This window comes from Euprymna scolopes, chromosome 5 (genome assembly GCF_053919585.1).
Source record: "Euprymna scolopes isolate OS-2025 chromosome 5, ASM5391958v1, whole genome shotgun sequence".
Taxonomy (NCBI): domain Eukaryota; kingdom Metazoa; phylum Mollusca; class Cephalopoda; order Sepiida; family Sepiolidae; genus Euprymna; species Euprymna scolopes.
In genome coordinates this window covers 83,963,385-83,983,391 of record NC_136486.1, presented here as the reverse complement: position 1 = coordinate 83,983,391, position 20,007 = coordinate 83,963,385, and the positions used below count along the sequence as shown (strand labels likewise).

General features: G+C 29.0%; 1 protein-coding gene across 15 annotated transcripts in view; it reads right to left on the bottom strand.

Annotated features, from left to right (window-relative positions):
- The window catches only part of LOC145276902 (uncharacterized), a 296,930-nt gene that overhangs the window by 24,008 nt on the left and 252,915 nt on the right, over positions 1–20,007 (bottom strand). For 5 of the 15 annotated variants that reach the window (XM_080128348.1, XM_080128358.1, XM_080128352.1 and 2 more), the window contains 4 exons: positions 16,528–16,572; positions 12,004–12,100; positions 11,400–11,476; positions 10,791–10,829 (listed from right to left, as the gene is read on the bottom strand). In XM_080128348.1, coding sequence (XP_079984474.1) covers positions 10,791–10,829; positions 11,400–11,476; positions 12,004–12,100; positions 16,528–16,572 — 258 coding nt within the window. The remainder of the gene's footprint in view (positions 1–10,790; positions 10,830–11,399; positions 11,477–12,003; positions 12,101–16,527; positions 16,573–20,007) is intronic. The other 10 variants (XM_080128349.1, XM_080128359.1, XM_080128354.1 and 7 more) reach the window with 3 other exon arrangements.

Here is a 20,007-nt window from a genome sequence, read left to right as displayed (position 1 = left end):
ACTCAAATATACCCGTGCTTTTATTAGCTTTTTTAAATGTTGTATCCAACCCTTATTAAGAAGATGGTTTGACTCAAACTTCACAGACTATTTACAATTGCAAGAATCGGTGTTGAGACTTTGTGGCAGTCACTCTATACCTTATTTATACATTTTCAGTAGATAAATATCAGTGTTGATATAATACATTATATTCTTGAAAATAGCTAACAAATTACCCAAAACTACTTGTAATGCATTAGACAATTCATATGTATGATCTGTCTACAAACCGTTATGTTCCTTGTCTGTTTGAAAACTTTTTACATAAATACTAATGAGTAACAATATGTCCCTTAGATAAGTAGAAAGCTCATTTGTAAAAATTAAAAAACGAATTAGTTTTGTATATTTCAAAATAAAAATAAAATTTTAATATTTGACAGCATTTATCATAAAGCTCAATTATACTATAGTTTTTTTCTGGAAATGTACTATAGCTTTCTTTGCTTTCACTTTCTTCCCCCACTCTCTAAAACTTGTGATTGATTTGTCTATTTTACAGACAATCAACACTAAAACACATTGTCCATTGAATGTGTTGCTATTTCTCCTCCAAAGCTGGAAGGGTGGGCCTCCAAAGCTGGAAGGGTGGGAAAAGTGCTGAGTCATACCTTCTCCACTGATATTAGGGCAGAAATGAACAAAAATCTGATATGATTTAAACAAAGCATCACTTATTCCGTAGTTTGTGATGCTATCCATTAGTCTATCCCCCACTCCCTGCTATAAAAAATGATAATCCCAAGCATATTTTCTATTCTGTGTTTGTATTTTTATTTTCAACGAGTGAGCAAGAAAGAAAAATGCATATCTTTTTCTTTTATAAAGTCAGATGTCTTCTATTATGGAAGTCCTTGTACATTTCTCAATCTCTCCTGAACATTAACCCAGTCTAATAATACTAAACCATCAGTAACAAAGGCATATATGTATAATCTCAATGTCATATCCTACACTTTTTCACTTGCATTTTTGAACTGTTTTTTTTTTCTCTCTCTTTTTGTTCCTTCTGTTGATGTACAATTTTTTTACTTTCAGTTTTTCTATTTAATGTCTTTACATATTTCTGTCTTAGTATCAGTTATTTAAACATATTTTATATTAAATAACCCCATCTAATGAAGTATTATAAAGCTGGACTACTGTTCAGGACTAATGGAGAACAACTATATATTATTTGCATCATCTCTTACTATAAAAGTCTGATTCAAAGAAATGCTAGTATAGAAGTTATTCAGTAAATGTACAATACTTTAGAAAGAAAAGCTTGAGTCCAACTATGAAAGTCAAATCTGACACATGTGGATTACAGTATTCAAGACACTATTTTAGATAGAGAGCATTTTGTGATGAAATGAAAATATGTCAATCAATCTTGACAAACAAAATAACAAAGAAAGAAATGAAACCGCTGAGAGAAATTCTTAAAATAATGTACAAATAAATATAAATCACTTGTATTATTCAAACTACTGTTCTCATCTTGAATGTTATTCTCACAATGTTTCAGCTGATGGAACCTCTGACCTTACTGAAGTGGGAATCTGTATAAAATTTCAAACAGCACCCTTTATTTAATCTATAACATTTAAATGTTATATTATAAAAATTATATAAATGTAATATTCAGACATATTTGAAGAAATTGGCAGTTGCATTGGCCAACATGTTGATGAGATGAGAACAGTAATCAAAATTATCAATCATCATCTAAAAATTCCAGAACATAACTAGAGCAGGTTATATATCCAAAGTATATATTCGTAACATTTAATTTTATGCTTCAACTATATTGAACCATAGGAAATTTGGTGGATCAGGTTAGATTGTGTAATCAATGATCACAAAAAAATCATATGTAAAAAGAAATCATGATATTCACAAGGTTTTAAAAGTATTTTTAATGTGAACTTTCTGGTTAATGAAGGCTGAGTAACATTGAACTTGGTCACCACTTATGGAATGAGAGGGAACATATTAGAAGAAATGTGATGGCAAAAGGGGACTCTTTTTTAGGTTATTTCGCATTTTAGGAATTCATGTGGCACTGATTTCTGTTTTAGCCCTTCCTAAAGCTTATCAGATTTTCTGTAAAAAATACTGTCAAATTAATGAAAATAATCAATATTATTAGAACTTAAAAAATGCTAATAAAACCAGATGAAAAGAAATCAATTCTGATGAGATGTTTAATGCTGCTACAATAACAAATTAATAGATTTAATTATGAAAGTTAAATGTTGACTAACAATATTAGTTGTTAGTAAAGTAATTATGTAAGTAACATATTGAAATAAGGAGGGATTGACACACCCTTTTGATTGAGAAATGCGGCGATATATCATTTTCGGTTTTATCATTTGAAACCAATGATTAAATGTGTGAGTTTTCTTTATAAAAGTGGAAGACTTCATATTGCCTGCACAAGTGCAACAAAGATTATCAAAACAATAATTTTGGAAAAGTCATTACCTTTTACAATTTAACACGTCATCACTAATATTGAGGCTAGGTTATTCAAATATTTTTAACCAAATGACCAAATACATATTTAAATTTAAAAGGTCACCGAATGCATTAGTCACACATTGGATAACAAGGTAATAATTAAAAAGGCATGCTAGTACCCTTAATAGAAAAATATCTTAGTATTGTAGCATGACTGGAGGCTCTTCCTTATATACATGAAATAAATTGTAAAATAGTAAAAGAAAAATGAGAAACAATCTGTGGTAATCAGAATAATCGTGTCAAGTAAAGAACCAACTTTTAGGAATTTGAGAGAGAGAAAAAGATGACTGATTGAAAATGAGGAAATAAAGAACAAAGAAAAAGTATCTCCAAACCATTCTCCTCTAAGGAAAAAAAAAAAAAAATTCAAAATTGTGTTTCAATATTTGGTATTGTTTATGGTGAGTTTTCTTCCTTTAGTATTGTCAAGTGCACCAATCAATTACACAATTCTCCCAGTTACGTCAACATCAAAGGTCGATAAATCTTTAGAACACAGTGTTGGCACAGAATAATTAACATTCAGAACGTATGTGGTCCTCATGGCATACAGCCATACATTAAACTAATGTTAAAAGCAAGTTATAAATCCAACCATTATATTTTCAGTGAATTTTGGATAAATAGAGTGCAAAAACGTCTCAGTGAATAAAAAATGAAAATAATCTTGAAAAACAACATATAATGAGTATTTAATTAACTGATTAAACGCCAATTGTTAATTTCCTTTTTTAGCTCTTTAAATAATGTTTGGCTAAAATTAAATTCTCATGTTTTATTTAAAGTGTCATCAAGAAAGAGGATTGGGAAAAACAAATGGACAATGAAAATATCTGAAATCATTCTTGAAGTCTGCTACGAATCTAACAAGTGATGAAAAGGGTGTGTGGTTATGAGTGGATGTGCATCTTCTTTTAACTAACCATGAGAAAACATTAAAATTTGATCAATTGCAAAGGGTGTTTTTAGATCATAAAACTGGGTACAAGAACATATTCAAAGATCAATATCAAGAACTACGTATCATTGGCGTTATGATCCGATTTCTAATACAACCTTTACCTTAATACTCAAAAAGATTTTTCACATGCAACTAATGTCTTATACAAAGTTATATGATTGTTTTCACATGATTTTAACAAAACTACAATAGAAGACAAGGTTATCAGCCTGTTTAGAATGTATGAGGTGGTATTGCTTCACTGTTTTTTCAATTTGCTCCTGAACATATTGAAGTCAATTATTATATTTTTTTTATTTCTGTTCAAATAGTATTAATCTTTAAACATCTGGTTCACAATGTTTATTTACTTATTTGGGGGAGGGGTGTACTAATAATAGGATCAATTCATAAATACAAATAGTAAATGATCAGTTATTTATATATTTCAGACGACTGTCTTCATTTTGGTTCTTATAGTCACAACGTTTTGCTCGTTCTACTCTCTGGACATTGTGTACTTTGTTGTAGTTCATAACATTTTGGGATATTTTTTAACTTTTCTTTTAGTCCACTTTTGTCATTTATCATTCCATATCTTGATTAGTCAATTTTTTATTCAAGTTTCTTCAACTAAACAACAACAGTAAAAAATAACTGATACAAGTTATCAAAAAGGAACAAGAGCAATGGACTAAATGAAGAATTCAGTTTAAAATTTCCAAGTGGTTATCAAAAATGATAAAAGATACTTAAAGAAGGCCAGAGAATAAAACATCCAAAATGTTATGAACATAACAGTTCAAAACATGTAAATAATACAAACCACAACAACTCATTCGAGAAATTTCATCAAATAATAAAATATTGATTGCAGTAAATGTAAAATTCACAGAATAATAACAAAACTTAAAATCAGAACCGCAGATGATAAGACATCAAACTGGAGTGAATTTATTCAAGTAAACATGATAAGTATATAAGTTATACAAGATGACTGAATTGTGATAGACATGCAATTTCTGAAAGGTGCACACGTTCATTTATAATCAGTGCAACGTTGAAGAATTTCAAGAAAAATGTGATTTGTTTTCAATGTAAACAAAAAGAAATGCAAAAAGTAGTGACTGCTTTCAAAAATTAAAGGTTTTTTTTTTAAATGTGCATTAGAATGTTATGAACAAGGATAATGAGCAGAGTGCTAAGAAAAGTTCTAAACAGAAAATTGTAAAGTTGCAAATGTTGACTGATCAGAAAATAGTTCATGTGGCATAAGAATTACTATCAGGACACATTGTGCACTTGAAATGCACTATTTAAGTTTTTTGGGGGCTGTTGAGTTACACTAAAATTCTTAGGAAAAGATAAGGATCCATTTCTCCTCTTATCTATTATTGGTGAAATAACAAGAATAGACTCTTAAGCCTTGGTAGAGCAAATAATCAAAAATGAAAACGTCTCTAACAAAGATCTCTGAAATGTGACTTACAATGCACCTGCCTGCTGGATTAAAGTTTGGACATTTTGCTTTACAATGTAAAATCCATTTAATATTTATGAAAATTATCTGATGAAGATTATCAGACAACTTCATATGTTGTTCTCAAGAGAATCCATATTTGTTCTTCTTCCATTTCTCTTTCTATTTATCTATATAGTAAATCTCGATTTTCCCCTCTATTTCCAGACAAAATAGTTACTTAAACATAAGTGTTATATACAATTCCATTATAGTCACACTCCACGCCAATAATTGATGTGCGTTTTCAGAATATTATCAGTCTGCTTCACTCAATTTACTAATTTCCTACATTAATTCTTGCATGACTGACTTTCACAAAATAGTCATACATAGAGGAAGCCAACCTACCTTTTTACTCATATGCAAAAAAAAAAAACTACTCCCACCACCACCAGGACATATTCTTCATAGCTAACATCACCATGACATTTCTTCTTCAAGTATGAAAATGTAAGGTATCATTTCTGGAAATGCTGACTTCAAGTTGGTAAATCTCTGTGGGGAAGAGGGGAAATAGTGCATGGGATTTCTAATCCACAGGTTGTGCAACCAGAGATGAGTTTTATTCTTTTTCTTACTGAAACATTGCAATTTTCTGTTAAATCACTCTGCATCTCAATTTTATATTAAGGAATAAATTTGTAAAAGAGAGAGAGAGAGAGAGAGAGAGAGAGAGAGAGAAAATTGAGTTATTTTTACAAATTTTTTTATTTATTCATTTTTAAGATAACGAAAAAGTGATTTAAAATTTCATAAACTGCTAACTAATCTACTATTTCATTTTATTTTACACACAAAAAAAAATGCTTCTCCTTAACATTACCACAAGCTCTAATTCTAGGTGCCTCAAAAAAACTATCTGAACAAAAAGAAAAAGAAAGAGCAGTTACTCTCAGGGCTTAGGTTTAGTGGAACAATTAAATGTGGGTTTTTGTTGCTGAAAACTTAATCTTAATTTGCAAAATAGAATCTTAATCTAAATTCCCTGGTGACACTGGGACATGGATAGGCTAGTGTGTGTGTGTGTGTATATATATATATATATATATATATATATATATATATATATATATATATATATATATATATAAAGAGAGAGAGAGTTAGATGGGAGGGAGAGAGCATGACGGTTACATAATTCCAAAGTTGAAAAAAAAAATTAATTGACACAATCCCTTATGTTAAAAGATTAATGGACAAAAAAAAAAAAAAAAGAAAAAAAAAAGAGGGTTATTTTCTATACAGTAGAGCCCCAGTATACGGCATTAAAATTAGTATCAAAATACAGTACTGTATATAATACACATGTAAATAATCAAACAACATTATAAATAACACTGTGAGGTAGGGAAAATACTGTAACCAGGAGCCAGAAAAACATATTCCACATCTTAACCTAAAAAAATCGTATCCTAGGGCCACCGTATTCTGGGTGGGAACACATATCTCTTTAAATTCCATAAAATTTATATATCATTTGTTAATTGTTTATTTTCAGATAGTTTCTTAATTTTCCTTCTGGAAAGATTATATAGTAGGAATTTTTGCAGATTCATCATACAAAAACTTGATATATAAATTACTAATATAGCATTCTAAACAGGCAATCAAAGTGCATAACTTAGTTGCTCACAACCATCACCCAACAGAAAATATGTCAAACAGTTAATCATTTAAGGGGATTAACTCAAAAGCCATTACTAGAAATTGTATAAAATAGGAGAAAAATACACAAAAGTAAATTAAGGCTTGTCTCAACCAGAATTTTATAAGGAAATAATTTTTGTTCATTATCAGTGGAAACTTCATTGCTAATAGACACTTGAGTTAGACACAAGGTCAGTTTTTGATGCGAGATAAATCCAACACTTCAAGAAGGGTCACCCTGGATTTAAATAAAAATAAAATTTGCTTCAGTCTAGAAGGATTTTCCTTTACTGACTGAGGACAGAAAAGATGAAGTGTAATATTTGACAGATGTAGTTGTGTGACATACTATTTAAGTAATAGAACCGAGTGGTGGGGAGAGAGTTGGAGATGGCGAGAGATATTAGCATGTCTGTTAAAAAATTTATATGGACAATATGTACATGCAAAAATTTTTGATTAAAAAGATATCTAATAAAAAAATCTCTCATCTACCAATCTTCCTTCAATCTTTCCGAAGTCAACCAATTACCTAATCTAATTATGATTAGATACTTTTCATATGGTGCTCTAAGGTAATCTATTAATCATACCTTGCACCTGGAGAACTATTCCAACACCTCATTTTAAATGCACACAATCACCAAGGAATATGCAACAATTGCACAAAACCTAGTACTTGTACCAAGAATTTTAAACTCCACAGATAACCTGTGAAGACCGATTAGAAAATTCAGAAGAACTTCTTTAACTTAGATCCAAGTTTTATCTTTTCTTTATCATAAAAAATTCTTGGAAAAAATAATATCAAAACATTGTAATAATTCTAATTCAAGTCAGAAGAGACCTTATGTGTGGCACAAGGTCACTTGTAAAGTATCTCACACTGTTAAACATTAAGAGCAACATAAATATTAAGCTAAACTTCAAACGAGATCACACTAAGAATCAGTGATTAACATCTCACTCCAAATTGTAATAAAGGTCATGGTTAGTTGGGGTTTTCTATAAAATGTATTTCTTGCGAGTTATGTTGAGAGTTTTCAACCTCTCAAAGGAAAGCAGACTTTAAAATCGAATGTATCTTCTGATTTATCTACACATTGGCAGAAGAGATGCTAAAAAACAGAAAATGTAATGCTAATTATGACCAATAATGCTTTTAATTTTATTAACTACAAAAAATTTAAAAAGTGTTAAAAAATTTTCTTACCAATTCAACAATTAAGGAATGAAGGTGTTAATTTTGTTTCAATGTTATGAAAGCAAACTGAAGATGAATGGATTAACAATCAAGAAACTTTATGTGAATATTTTGTTGTTGTTATATTGCTGGAGAAGCTTTTTAATTTTTAATAGTTAATTCATTTAAATATGCAAGAATCAAAGATAATTTTTAATTTTGTTGTTGTTATATTGCTGGAGAAGCTTTTTAATTTTTTAATAGTTAATTCATTTAAATATGCAAGAATCAAAGATTGAACATAACTCATAAAAAATTTATATTCACTATCGCAAAAATCTTGTAAAATTGTAAATATATGTGTGCACATTATATATTTATATATATCATTTAATTTGAGTTTATCAATATTTATTTCTCTAAAGTTTTTTTCCCCTTATAATCACACAAAATGCATCCTAAAATAAACTTTAGTTCTGGGATTGAGTAATGCTTGAAAAAAAAAAAAAAAAAAAGAAATTTACTTTTAATTGTTCTAATTAGCCATAATGCATAATTAACTGAACAAGTCACACCTTTTTTTTAAGCTATATATATATATATATATATATATATATATATATATATATATAAAATAAAAATTACAATTAAATTTACCAAAATGATCCAAGATGGTAAAACTAAAGTATATTATGAATATTAAAGAATTAATATTTATAAAGTCATCTCAACCAGATGTAAAAGCTCGATAAAACCAAATAGGAGATAGAGCAAACAGTTAATAAAACATGTTAAAAAACACTTTGAAAAAGAGTTAAAAACATATTTAATCTGAAAAGGAAACACTTGATAAGTGGATAGTCCTTAATCTGCGGAGTTTCAAAAAAATACTTTCTTTCTCATCAGAGGGTAGGAATTAGCAAAATGCGGGATCGGATTTTGCATACAAAAGTATTTGATGAAACTGCAAGTAAGTCAAAGATTTTACTTGATAATAAAAAGTGAAGAAGAGGGAATATGGTGAAGAAAAAGGTGATTACACGTGAATGGATAGTCTGGTGAAAGATAAATTATCCAATGACAGTAAAATCCAAAAATATAAATCCAAGAAAGTTAATTGAAATTCTATTCGCACAAATAAAATCCAAGGAAATAACGTAATTGGAAGATGGTCCAAAATAATCCAAAAGGCCGAAATTCATGGAATAATTCACAAATATGTACAGGGAAAAGGGGAAAAATTCCAATAATATTAATAAAAGAAAAATAAGATATGCATTGGACACAGCTGCCGAGACATAATGTAATTAAGAAAGATCAGGGAAGAAGAAGAGAAAAATAAAATCAGTGAAGAAAAGATAAAATTTTTTTACCGTCATTGGATAATTTATCTTTCACCAGACTATCCATTCACGTGTAATCACCTTTTTCTTCACCATATTCCCTCTGCTTCACTTTTTGTTATCAAGTAAGATCTTTGACTTACTTGCAGTTTCATCAAATACTTTTGTATGCAAAATCCGATCCTGCATTTTGCTAATTCCTACCCTCTGATGAGAAGGAAAGTATTTCTTCGAAACTCCACAGATTAAGGACTATCGACTTATTAAGTGTTTCCTTTTCAGATTAAATGTTTTTAACTCTTTTTCAAAGTGTTTTTTTAACTGTTTGCTCTTATATATATATATATATATATGTGTGTATGTGTATATGTGTGTGTGTGTATATATATATATATATGTGTGTATATATATCTTGCCCCTTTGCTAATTCATGTTGATTTAACCATTTAACATTTCTTAATTGTATTTAGAGAAAAGAGTGACTCTTTTTCAGCATGGCTATCTAATTTGCATATACGGTCTGTAGATACTACAAACATGTATTCTTTGTATTAGTTCAATTTGGGGATTTAGATTATTGATGCATCATTAGTGGGGGGAAAATATAAATCAATGCAAACAAAGTGTAATGAAATCAAAAAAAATAAAATCATAAGCCAAGATCATGCATAAAAAATACACATAATTGCATGCAAAGTTTAAGTAATATATATTTATTCTCTGAAATAGTTTTAAATATTCAAATAACAAATATAAAAATACCAATTTATGAAATATTAGCAAAATAATTTTTAAATCATAAATATTTCTATTTTCTATTTGATAGATCTTATTTTTGTTATGATTAGCAAAATTATATAAGTGAAAAAATTTTCACTTTTTGTAAATTCATTTAGTTTGATAGTTAAATGTATCGAAAGATGATTTTTTTATCACTAAAATAACAAAAATTGTAATTTTTAAAAATTAAATAAGCATAATTGAAAGTAAAGTAATAAGCAATATTAATAAAGCCTATAATAAAAAAGAAAAAAAGAAATAATGTCATTCAATTTAGTATTCTCCAAATTAAATTGACAAAAAGTGTCCATGCATATTATTCATTTTTAAAAAGACATTGACATTTGACAAACAAATTTCAACATAAATGAAAATTAAATTTGACAAAAATTAAAAAACTAAAAACATGGAGACAGATTAGGAAAAACACACAAAGAGTACAAACATTGAACTGAAATTGTTTACATATTTTTAAGTATTATAAATGATAATTTTTGAGTTAGTCAATATTTTTAGATTATGTCTTTAAAATTATATACGGAAAACTTACATTTGAATCTAACTGCAAGTAAGATAATGGCATGAAAATAAATATAAAAGTAAATAAAAAACATATGAAACAACAATGTTAAACAATATTTTATACAAAATAGAAATTGTTTGATGCATAATCTTCATTTTAGATATTTAATCAAAGTTAAATAAAATTTTCCTTTCTAATCTAACTTTAAAATTAAGATCTTTTAATCAATGTTTCACACAGATTAAAGTAACATACTTAATCCATAATCACTGACATCTAAGATCAAAACACAAAGTTACCTGAAATAATATCAACACGAGGATGGTCCTTATTTTTATCTAAAAATAAAAAAACATTAGGAAAGGAATAAAAAAAAAAATCTGAACAAATTAAAAAAAGAATATTTGCAGATACTTTCCCTTATTTGTTTTCAAGTTGAAACAACATAGTATTATTTTGAGGGAAGTATAAGTATGTAGTCATTATATTAAAAAAATTCAAACTACTAGAAAAACTTACATGTAACAAATTTTAAATGATAAACCAATGTAAAAAATAGATTTGCAGTTAACAATGTATTAAATATAAAGAAAATCTTGAGTTTACCTTTTTTATGTTATGATGCAAGAGTAATAATTTCTACAGTATCACTTAACAGTTTATCAAATCTGCATGTTAAGACATTAAAAAGTCAATGAATTACACAGAAATGAAGTATTTCATTTTTTTATTAGGATTCAAGCAGTAGATGTACATGTAAGATAGAAAAAAATATCCATAGCAGCCAAAATAAAGATCTTACAATGCCAAATACTTCTGTGTGTTTTTTCTAATCTTCATCTCTCATTTAGTAGAAATAATTTTTATAAATAATCACTCAAACGCATGAGTGACATTTTTTATCTTACCATCATCAGAGGACATTTTATTCCTAAGTTCTGTCTCTAGACGTGCTTGCCTATCTTCCAATTCCAATTCTTTTGCTCTGAGGGAAAAAGAAAATGAATAATTTAAAATTATATACAATGTTAACTAAAATCGTAATTGTTTAGATAGAAATGAAAATAATTTGTTATTCAATTTCAACTCTCAAAAACTTTATGTAGTTTGGAAAAACAAAATCATTTTAAATCTACGACTTGACACTAATCATCAATACTTATTAAATAATGAATAAAGCAAACTTCTGAGACTATTTAAATATTTATGAAAAATACTCAAACTATTGAATATAATTTTTCTTAAATAAATATGGTTCAGATATGCTTACATAAAATTGCCCATAACTGATTCCATATACATGTTTCAATGTAATCACATGTCTATTTCCAATATAAATCATATTACCCGGTTAAAAGGGGAGGTAACTCTTCAAGGGGGGGTTAATATATGACTTGTGAACACAGGAAAAAGCAGTATCATAAGATTCTCCTAGTTGGAATGTTTGTTTTTAAAAGATAAATTTTAATGATTATTACTTCTAGAAAAATCAAAAAAGAAAATATGACTTACTGCACCATTAACTCGGATTCATAACGAAGTAAAACATTTTTTTCATGAACCAAATTGAACCATTCTTGCATGAGTTCTCCTTCATTACGTCCAGCTTCTGTTGAAAAAAAAAGTTAATGATTGAAAAAGGATAACATCCTAGATTTACATATTCAAATATACACCAACAAAATATTCAATAAAAAATTTTTTTTTTTAATTTTCTGAACAATGATACAATAATTACTCAAAAATCAATTTGTTAAACAAATAAATTGACTATACAATAATTTTATTAGTAAAATTAAGTATGAAATTTATTAACAAAATTAAGTCTATGAAATTCATGACAACAATGCACAATGAAACAAAATGACAAAACAACTGAAAAAAATGAAAGAATGATAATAAAAAAAAAAAAAGGGAGAGAACTTTGACAATACAACAACAAAATAATGCACAATGTTAACAAATACTCTTACAGGTCATAATACAAACAGCACTAACAGTTTATTTCATCTCCCCATTACAGAACTCCCACTACAGGACTACTGTTTGTAAAGAAACTAATGCTTTGCCGTTTCTATTTAAAAATCCATAACTCAAAACTTTTCTGATACTTAAATTAATGTGATCCTGTATCATTCTATTTGTATAATGTATTAACTCTGTCATAAACAGTACAACATATTATTCAATAATAAATGTTAATACAAATGGCAATTTCAATGATGAAAAATAAAAAAAGTAACAATGCTAAAAACAAAACATTCACGTTACTAGATGTAAGAAAATTCAGGTTCTTGAAGAGAAATAGTAAATTTATAAAAGAAATCAAAATAGGGGGAAAGGGAGAAAATGAGAGAAAAAAAAGAGAATTAAACAGAAGAAGGAAGAGAAGAGAGAAAAGGGGAGATGAGGAGAGAAAAGGAGTCTTGCGGATATTTTTTTTGGTGTCTATAAAAGAAGCTCTGTCAGTCAGTTGAACAGTTTGTCACATTTAAGTTTGTAATAACATTATTTATTGATCTTTCATGCTTATAATTAAAACAACATTTTTAAATGTGTTCATGCATAGCTATAAGAGGCTTCGTCTGTCATGCTTCAGTTTGAAATCACATTTTCATCATTAAACATGCAAATTGAATGGATCCGTTCCTGTCATTTTCCTTTAAACAGTGAACATGAAAATTTATTCAGTTTACCTGAAGATGAAGAATTCTATTTTCTTTTTTTTTAAGTAAAAATGTTTTATTAAATATTAAAAAAAAATCAATAACTATTTTAATTCACTAATGTAATAAAATTTTACAGCAATATTTATTAAAAATAAAATATTAAATATGCTGTGAAAAAAAATATCAGTTTATTTCTGAAATATAAATGCGCAATCACTTTCAATAATATCAGGTCATACTAAAAACAATGAACTTTCTTTCTAAAAAAAAAAATAAACATGCATTTAGAAATGTCTACTTTCGAACATTGTTTTCTTATAAAAACATTTTTTCACTCAAACAAGATAAATCATTTCTTTAAGATAATTTGAACAGAAACTGCAAATCAAATGAACTCTAAATCAACATTAAATATATAATACAACTGAATGTAAAAGTTAAGAGAATGAGTTTGTTTTTCTTAAAATGTTTTAAATCATCAAATGATAATAGAAATTGAAAAGTTAAAATGTTTGTGCTCTCTTTTGCATTTGATCTTGGATACAGCAGGTCTTGCAGAGAATCAAGTTGTTGAAGAGTGATTTAATTTATGTTTATTTTTTTCTGCAATAAAAGTAGCATTTACTTAATCGATATTGTCTCATCCTATGTAATTAGAAATGCTGGGTTCAATCTCATTGGATGCATTTTGGTCATTTGCATGCTAGTGCTGTTGAGAAAAGAATGAATCTGTAACTTCCATTGAGATTTTAGTAAAATAGCAATTTGTGCTTAACTAATGGTATATAATAAATTGTTTCTTATAGGTATTTTGTTCAATGTGTAACTAGTGAACAAAATCTTTTCTGTAACCTTACTTTTTATATTTCCATAAACTTTCTATGCAATAAAGATTAAGGTTATTTCCAAGTCAGTTCAGTATATATGTAGAAAAAGTTCTGCATCACATCCAAGCAGTAACAAGCAACACTTGTGAAAATGGAAACATTAAAGAATATGCATATATATTTTCAGTTTCTGTTGCACAAGTTTCACATACTTAAAATCATATTTTTCTATTTAAGTAAGAAATAGGGTTTAACTTTCAGGGGATGGCAAATGGCCTGATTGCTTAACAATAATTCACTTTTCAAACAGCAAGTCCCTAATATTGGATGTGACTTGTGTCAACACTTTTATGTTATGGCTTCATTGGTGACAAAATAGATGACAAACCTTGGACATGTAGCATCATCAATCGAGAATTGCAAGCAATGAAAATATGTTGGTCTTCTTGGCCAATTTGTATTCCAACCAAGCACCATGAAGACAAGTAAAGCAATTGGCCCCACAACACAGGACTTGCTCAACTAATATGGTATATGAATAATGTGTCACACTAGATCCATCATAAATTAACCTTGGGTCTTCATTACTATTATTCAAACGTCTGGAGCCTCCTCTCAGTCTGCCAAGCCAGCAGAACATCCAATAAAACATCCTGGCTTTAAATATAACCTTTATAAATTTGCTGATTGAAAAATAATTTCATGAACTTTAAAATTTAAAATACATTTCTTCAAATGTTGAATTCTATCTCTTTAGGCGATCCCTCAGTGGTAAGAATGGTGGTCGTGTTCTGTATGTGTGGAGGTGGCTGACAAGGCCAATTCTGACCTTAAATTGCCTTTTGCAATGAGGGCAGGTATTTCCATTTGAAGGGTTGGCTTAAGTGTTTTTTTTTTTCTTCTCTTTCTCTTCTTATGAGTTGGCCTTGAAGGTAACTGTGCATTCAGCAATGGTCTGCCTCCAGATTTGCCTGTCCTTGGCCTGGGTATCCCATGATGCCACACTACAAGTTTCATCTTTTAAAAGCAAACTTGAAAATGTTGAATTATGTACTTATTGAATAAATTTTCATTCTATTAACTTTCAACATGACATTCCAAATGGGTTTGATAATGGCAGATAATTAGAATTGTATATTTTTAATCAAAGAAAATGTTTCCTGTTTTTGTGTATGTGCAACAAATTGATACACAATAGATTCATCCAAAAACAATCTTTAGATGTCCACACCAATAACAAATTACATAAATCTGTTGTGAGCCAAGGTTTTAAAACCAAGCTTATAAAATTCCTAGACAATTAACATATATATATATTTCTGAACCAAATATATCTTCTTAGAAAAACTTTAGGAATTTGTAGCAATATATTGAATAAAACAGTCATTTTTAGTGCTGGGTTTATCAAATTTTAATTCCTTGTCACTTCTTTCCTTAAAAGTCCAATTTTTTTTAATCCACAACGACAGTATGGCTGTTTTGATGCCTTTTTTTAATTGCTCTGAATAACCTTTATTTTATAAAAAAATCAAATTTGAGGCATTCACATTTCTGAAAACTTTACTCATCACATGCTCACAATGGTTAATAAATTTACAATAACAAAAACACTGACTCTCAACAATATACGGATAATGACCGATGCAACAGCAATGAGTACATAATACAAAAACATGATATAATACCTTTCAAAAATGACCTCATCAAAAGAATATGAATTATGTCAATTAGAAATAAGATGCATATCTTCTATTTTTTAGTAAATATAAAAATTATATTGAAAACATAATTTTGGTGAGATCTTAGCAGTATCAAATTAAACTCCTACTTCCATTTAAATTGGAGATGATTACTACAATTTTTGTATCATGTGGATTCACAAGATTAATTGTTCATAAATAAAAAAAACAAACTTTGTCAACACCAGAAGTTAATAAGATGATATCTTCATTCAAAGGAAAAGCTAAGTAATAGCCACATTTGTTGAATATTAAATTATTAAACTAAGTTTAGAGTTGCTTCCCTCTGTATTAGGCGGCTGTTCTAGTTTGGATAGACAAAATGTTCATTCCAACTTTGGATGTAAAATAATATTTTTGATTAAAAAATTAATTGAAAACATTTTACCTTTTAGGTTGGCCAAATTAATTCGAAATATTATAACAAACTTTTATCTAATAATAAAAATACATGTAATTTCCAGTTAATCTTTTACCCTCATTTTCAGTCACTGAATAAATATCAACGTTTAAAATCAGCTGTCAGAGATTATCCTGTTTGATCTTCAGAAAAGAAAACTTTAATGGGAAGAATAAACAAATAAAAAAGTAAATGACTTTGCTTTAACCATTCAGATATTACAGAGAAAAATGAGAAAGATTGGAAAAAAATGACTAGCCAGATACAACAAAACTTAAAATCTGTGGGGAAAGCAAAGTAATAAACGAAATACAACAAGAAATAAACCATATCTAGAAATGGAGCTATTTCAGGTCAAGAAGATGAAAAGATTTGGAGCTAGACAAAAAACAAAATCTTACTTCGTTGTCCTCTGATGAGTGTTGAAACTTGGCTGATTCCTTTTCCTGAAAGACAAGGCAAACTACCTAATGAACAGAAGGATACGAGAAGAAAAAAATATTTCAGGAATTAAATTCATTCAAAAACCGTTTTTCTTAACCATCCACATGTGCAAGAAATTAAGAAAAAGTTCATTATCTAAAACAAATCTAATACTTCAGAGATGTTTCACTTTCTAATTTTAGAGATAACTTTAAAGAATAAATTATATTAATATCTACTTTTAATATATATATATATATATATATATATACATACACTTCTAAATAGCATTTTGTTAACATCATGAATAGCTTCAGTGAAATTTGTCCTTGAATAAAAGATACAGTTAAGCAAGAATAAAAAGTATTAAACATAAAAAGGAAAAAAGATTATAAAATCCCTTTTTCATTATTGATGAAATGATCAGCTAAAAATGTAATAAAATTGAGAGGATTCTAGGTTAATATAGACTTAATGTTATAAGTCTATATTAACCTAGAATCAATAATGAAAAAAAAATTGAAAAATTGTTTTCTGGAAATGAAATTTAAAGGAAAATAAAATTGTAAAATATATTAATATCAATGAGTTTTAGAAATTCATTTTCATTTTTTACAATATTTCAATTGAAATAGTCTGATCTTCATGTTAATTCAAAATTGAAAAATAATGTTCAATTTAGCTTTAAATATCGAGTGTTAAATAAATTGCTTGAACACAAAAAAATAAAAATAAGCTGATGTTTTATTATGTCCTTAAAATTTATATTTATTAATCTATGTTTAAACTAAGACACAACAGGATTTTGCCTGATTGTTTGATTATATTTGTATTGTATTCTAAAGGGTGATTTCATTGGGTTTTTAAATACAACTGCATCAGTTTGATGCATGGATTACAAAACATTCAAAATATGGATATGATTTCATTTACAAAACAAACAGTAATTGTATAAAAAAAAATCTTGTAATTAAAAGTAATATTTTTACTTTAGTAAACATATCTCTATAAGTAATATTTTAATTCTATTTGATCAATAACAAAAGGGAGATAACCAATGTGTACTTTAACGTTGGATGAGTCGAATCAATATAAAGGGGTGGGGGGTTAATATTGCAAAGATTCAAAATTTGTACGACTTAATGTTTAATGAAAGCAACACGGTTGAAAAAGAATAGTAATCTTGAAAATAATTCACTATTAAATAATATTGTAAAAATATATCTTCTGCTGCAGAAAATTCAAGTTAGCATTAAGTTTTAAAATTTACAAAAAGCTAAAACCATTAAAATAGACACCACAGCAGCGTAAGAAACCAATGTAACCTTGTTAGAAGAGTAGATTTATGCTTTTACAATAAAATAGAGAAAATGTAATCATATCGATAAAATTAGATCCATAAGACATGTTTAAGATGCAAAGAATAAAAAAATATAAAAGAAATATTTTTGTTGGTTAAATACTGATCAACTACAATCATGTTTTTCACAATTAATTTCATCTTTTAGAATATAGGATTGTAAATATTTCACCTATTTCAAATTAAACAAAAAAAAATAATCTTAAGCAAAATGCAGATTACAAAAAACATTTCATAAATTTGTATTGGTAACAACATTTGATTTTATGAGGAAAAAATAAGGATTCAGTTAAATCTCTAGTTTTTCACTCCAAATGGCATCCTACATTGACATTGTCTGCTATTTTAAAGCATTATATTTTACTATATTTTAGATCCATTTATAAAGACCACTGATTTTTATTTTCACAATAAAACTGTAAAAATATATTTTCTAAGTCATCATAGTATCCATCATCAGGTAGTGTCTGAGGCATTCCTTAGGTCCATGTCAAAGCATGCTTAGGAGACAGTCTCTGAGGATAGGTGCAGTAGTCTGTATGTCACCGCCACAAGGACACCGGGCGTCCAGTACATAGTCCCACTTGTGCAGGTTGTCCCATGTTTTGGCAACCTTCGCTTGGGCCCAGTTGAGTGTTATCCATTTTTTCCGGTGGAGATCAGGGCCTGCTGGGAGATCTTTTGGTGCCAGAAGAGCTTTGTTGTTGTTGTTGTCCTTGACTCATTCTATCAATGTAGGTGAAAAGATGCTGGTATTGTTCGTCAAAGGCCTGTGATAGTGGCAGAGCTCTTGCAGGATGATAGTTCCTGTGACATCTCTTGATGTTCAAATAGGGGATGGCGATTGCCGTTGCTCTGCATGTCATACAATGCCTTCACTATTGCCTCTCGACTAATTTGTGGTGAAGCGATTCTGGACACCCTGCAAACAAATGGCAGATTTCCTGCATGCCTTGTTGACCTTAACACCAACCATTGCTGCATGGGTGAAATGAGCCCAGGCTGCTGTACAGTATTCTGTAGTCGAGTAGCACAATGCTGAAGCTGACAGGTATAATGTCTGTATCTTGGCTCTTCAAAAGCCTTTTAGCCAGTCATGAATAGGCTGTTGCACGTTGACAGCTTCTTGACATGGGTTCTGTATGACAGTGTCCAATTGTGTGTCACATTGATTTTTAAGTTGGGTAAGGGGTGTTTTTCAAAACTACTTCCTCAGTTGATGTTGAGCATCCTTTGGGTTAGGTGGTTCTTAGATGGAATGAACATGCCTTAGTTTTACTTGCGTTTGGGTTGAGATGACATTTGTCATAATTAGATGACAATTGCATGAGCACTTGCATCAATCAATCTTCGATAATTTTGAAGTCATTTGACTGAGTTGCAAGGCACATATTGTTTGCATAGACGAACCTGAGGATGTTATGGAATCTTGGCATGTCATTTGTATATATATTGAACAGTGTGGGGACCAGACCTAAATCTTGTGAGAGGCTGTTCTACTCCGTACTCCACCTGCTTAATGGTTAACCATAAAAATGCTCAATGGTTAACCATATCGTAGGCGGTCATAAGGTCTATAAAAATCACACTAGTGATTAGTCCAGCTGGAACCCATCCTCTATGTATTGAGTTAAGTTCAATACTTGGCCAACGCAAGACTTATAAGGCTGAAAACTAGATTGGTCAGGAATTAGATGGGACTCCACAGTTTGGGCAATTTATGTGAGGATGAGCTTGAATAGGATACAGAGCAAAGATATGGGTCTGTAGCAAGTAATCAGGATAGGGGTCTTTCTCTGGCTTGGCCTTTCTCCAAATCTTAGGGAATTGATACTAGGTGGTGCAGCTGTTATAGTGCCAGAATCCACTTGAGTGTCCTTGGGTCAAAGTGCTGCATTATCTCAGTACTGATGCTATCTAACACTTAAAGCTTTGGCTGGTTTAAGATATTTCATGGCAACTTTAAATTCCTCCATCGTAAATGGTGGGAAGATGTAATCTGATAGTTCCATTGCAATCTTCATTTCAGTCTTCATATTTTTCAGGCATTCGCATTCTTTCTTCAACAGTTTACCGTTCAACAACAGTTGATTGGGAA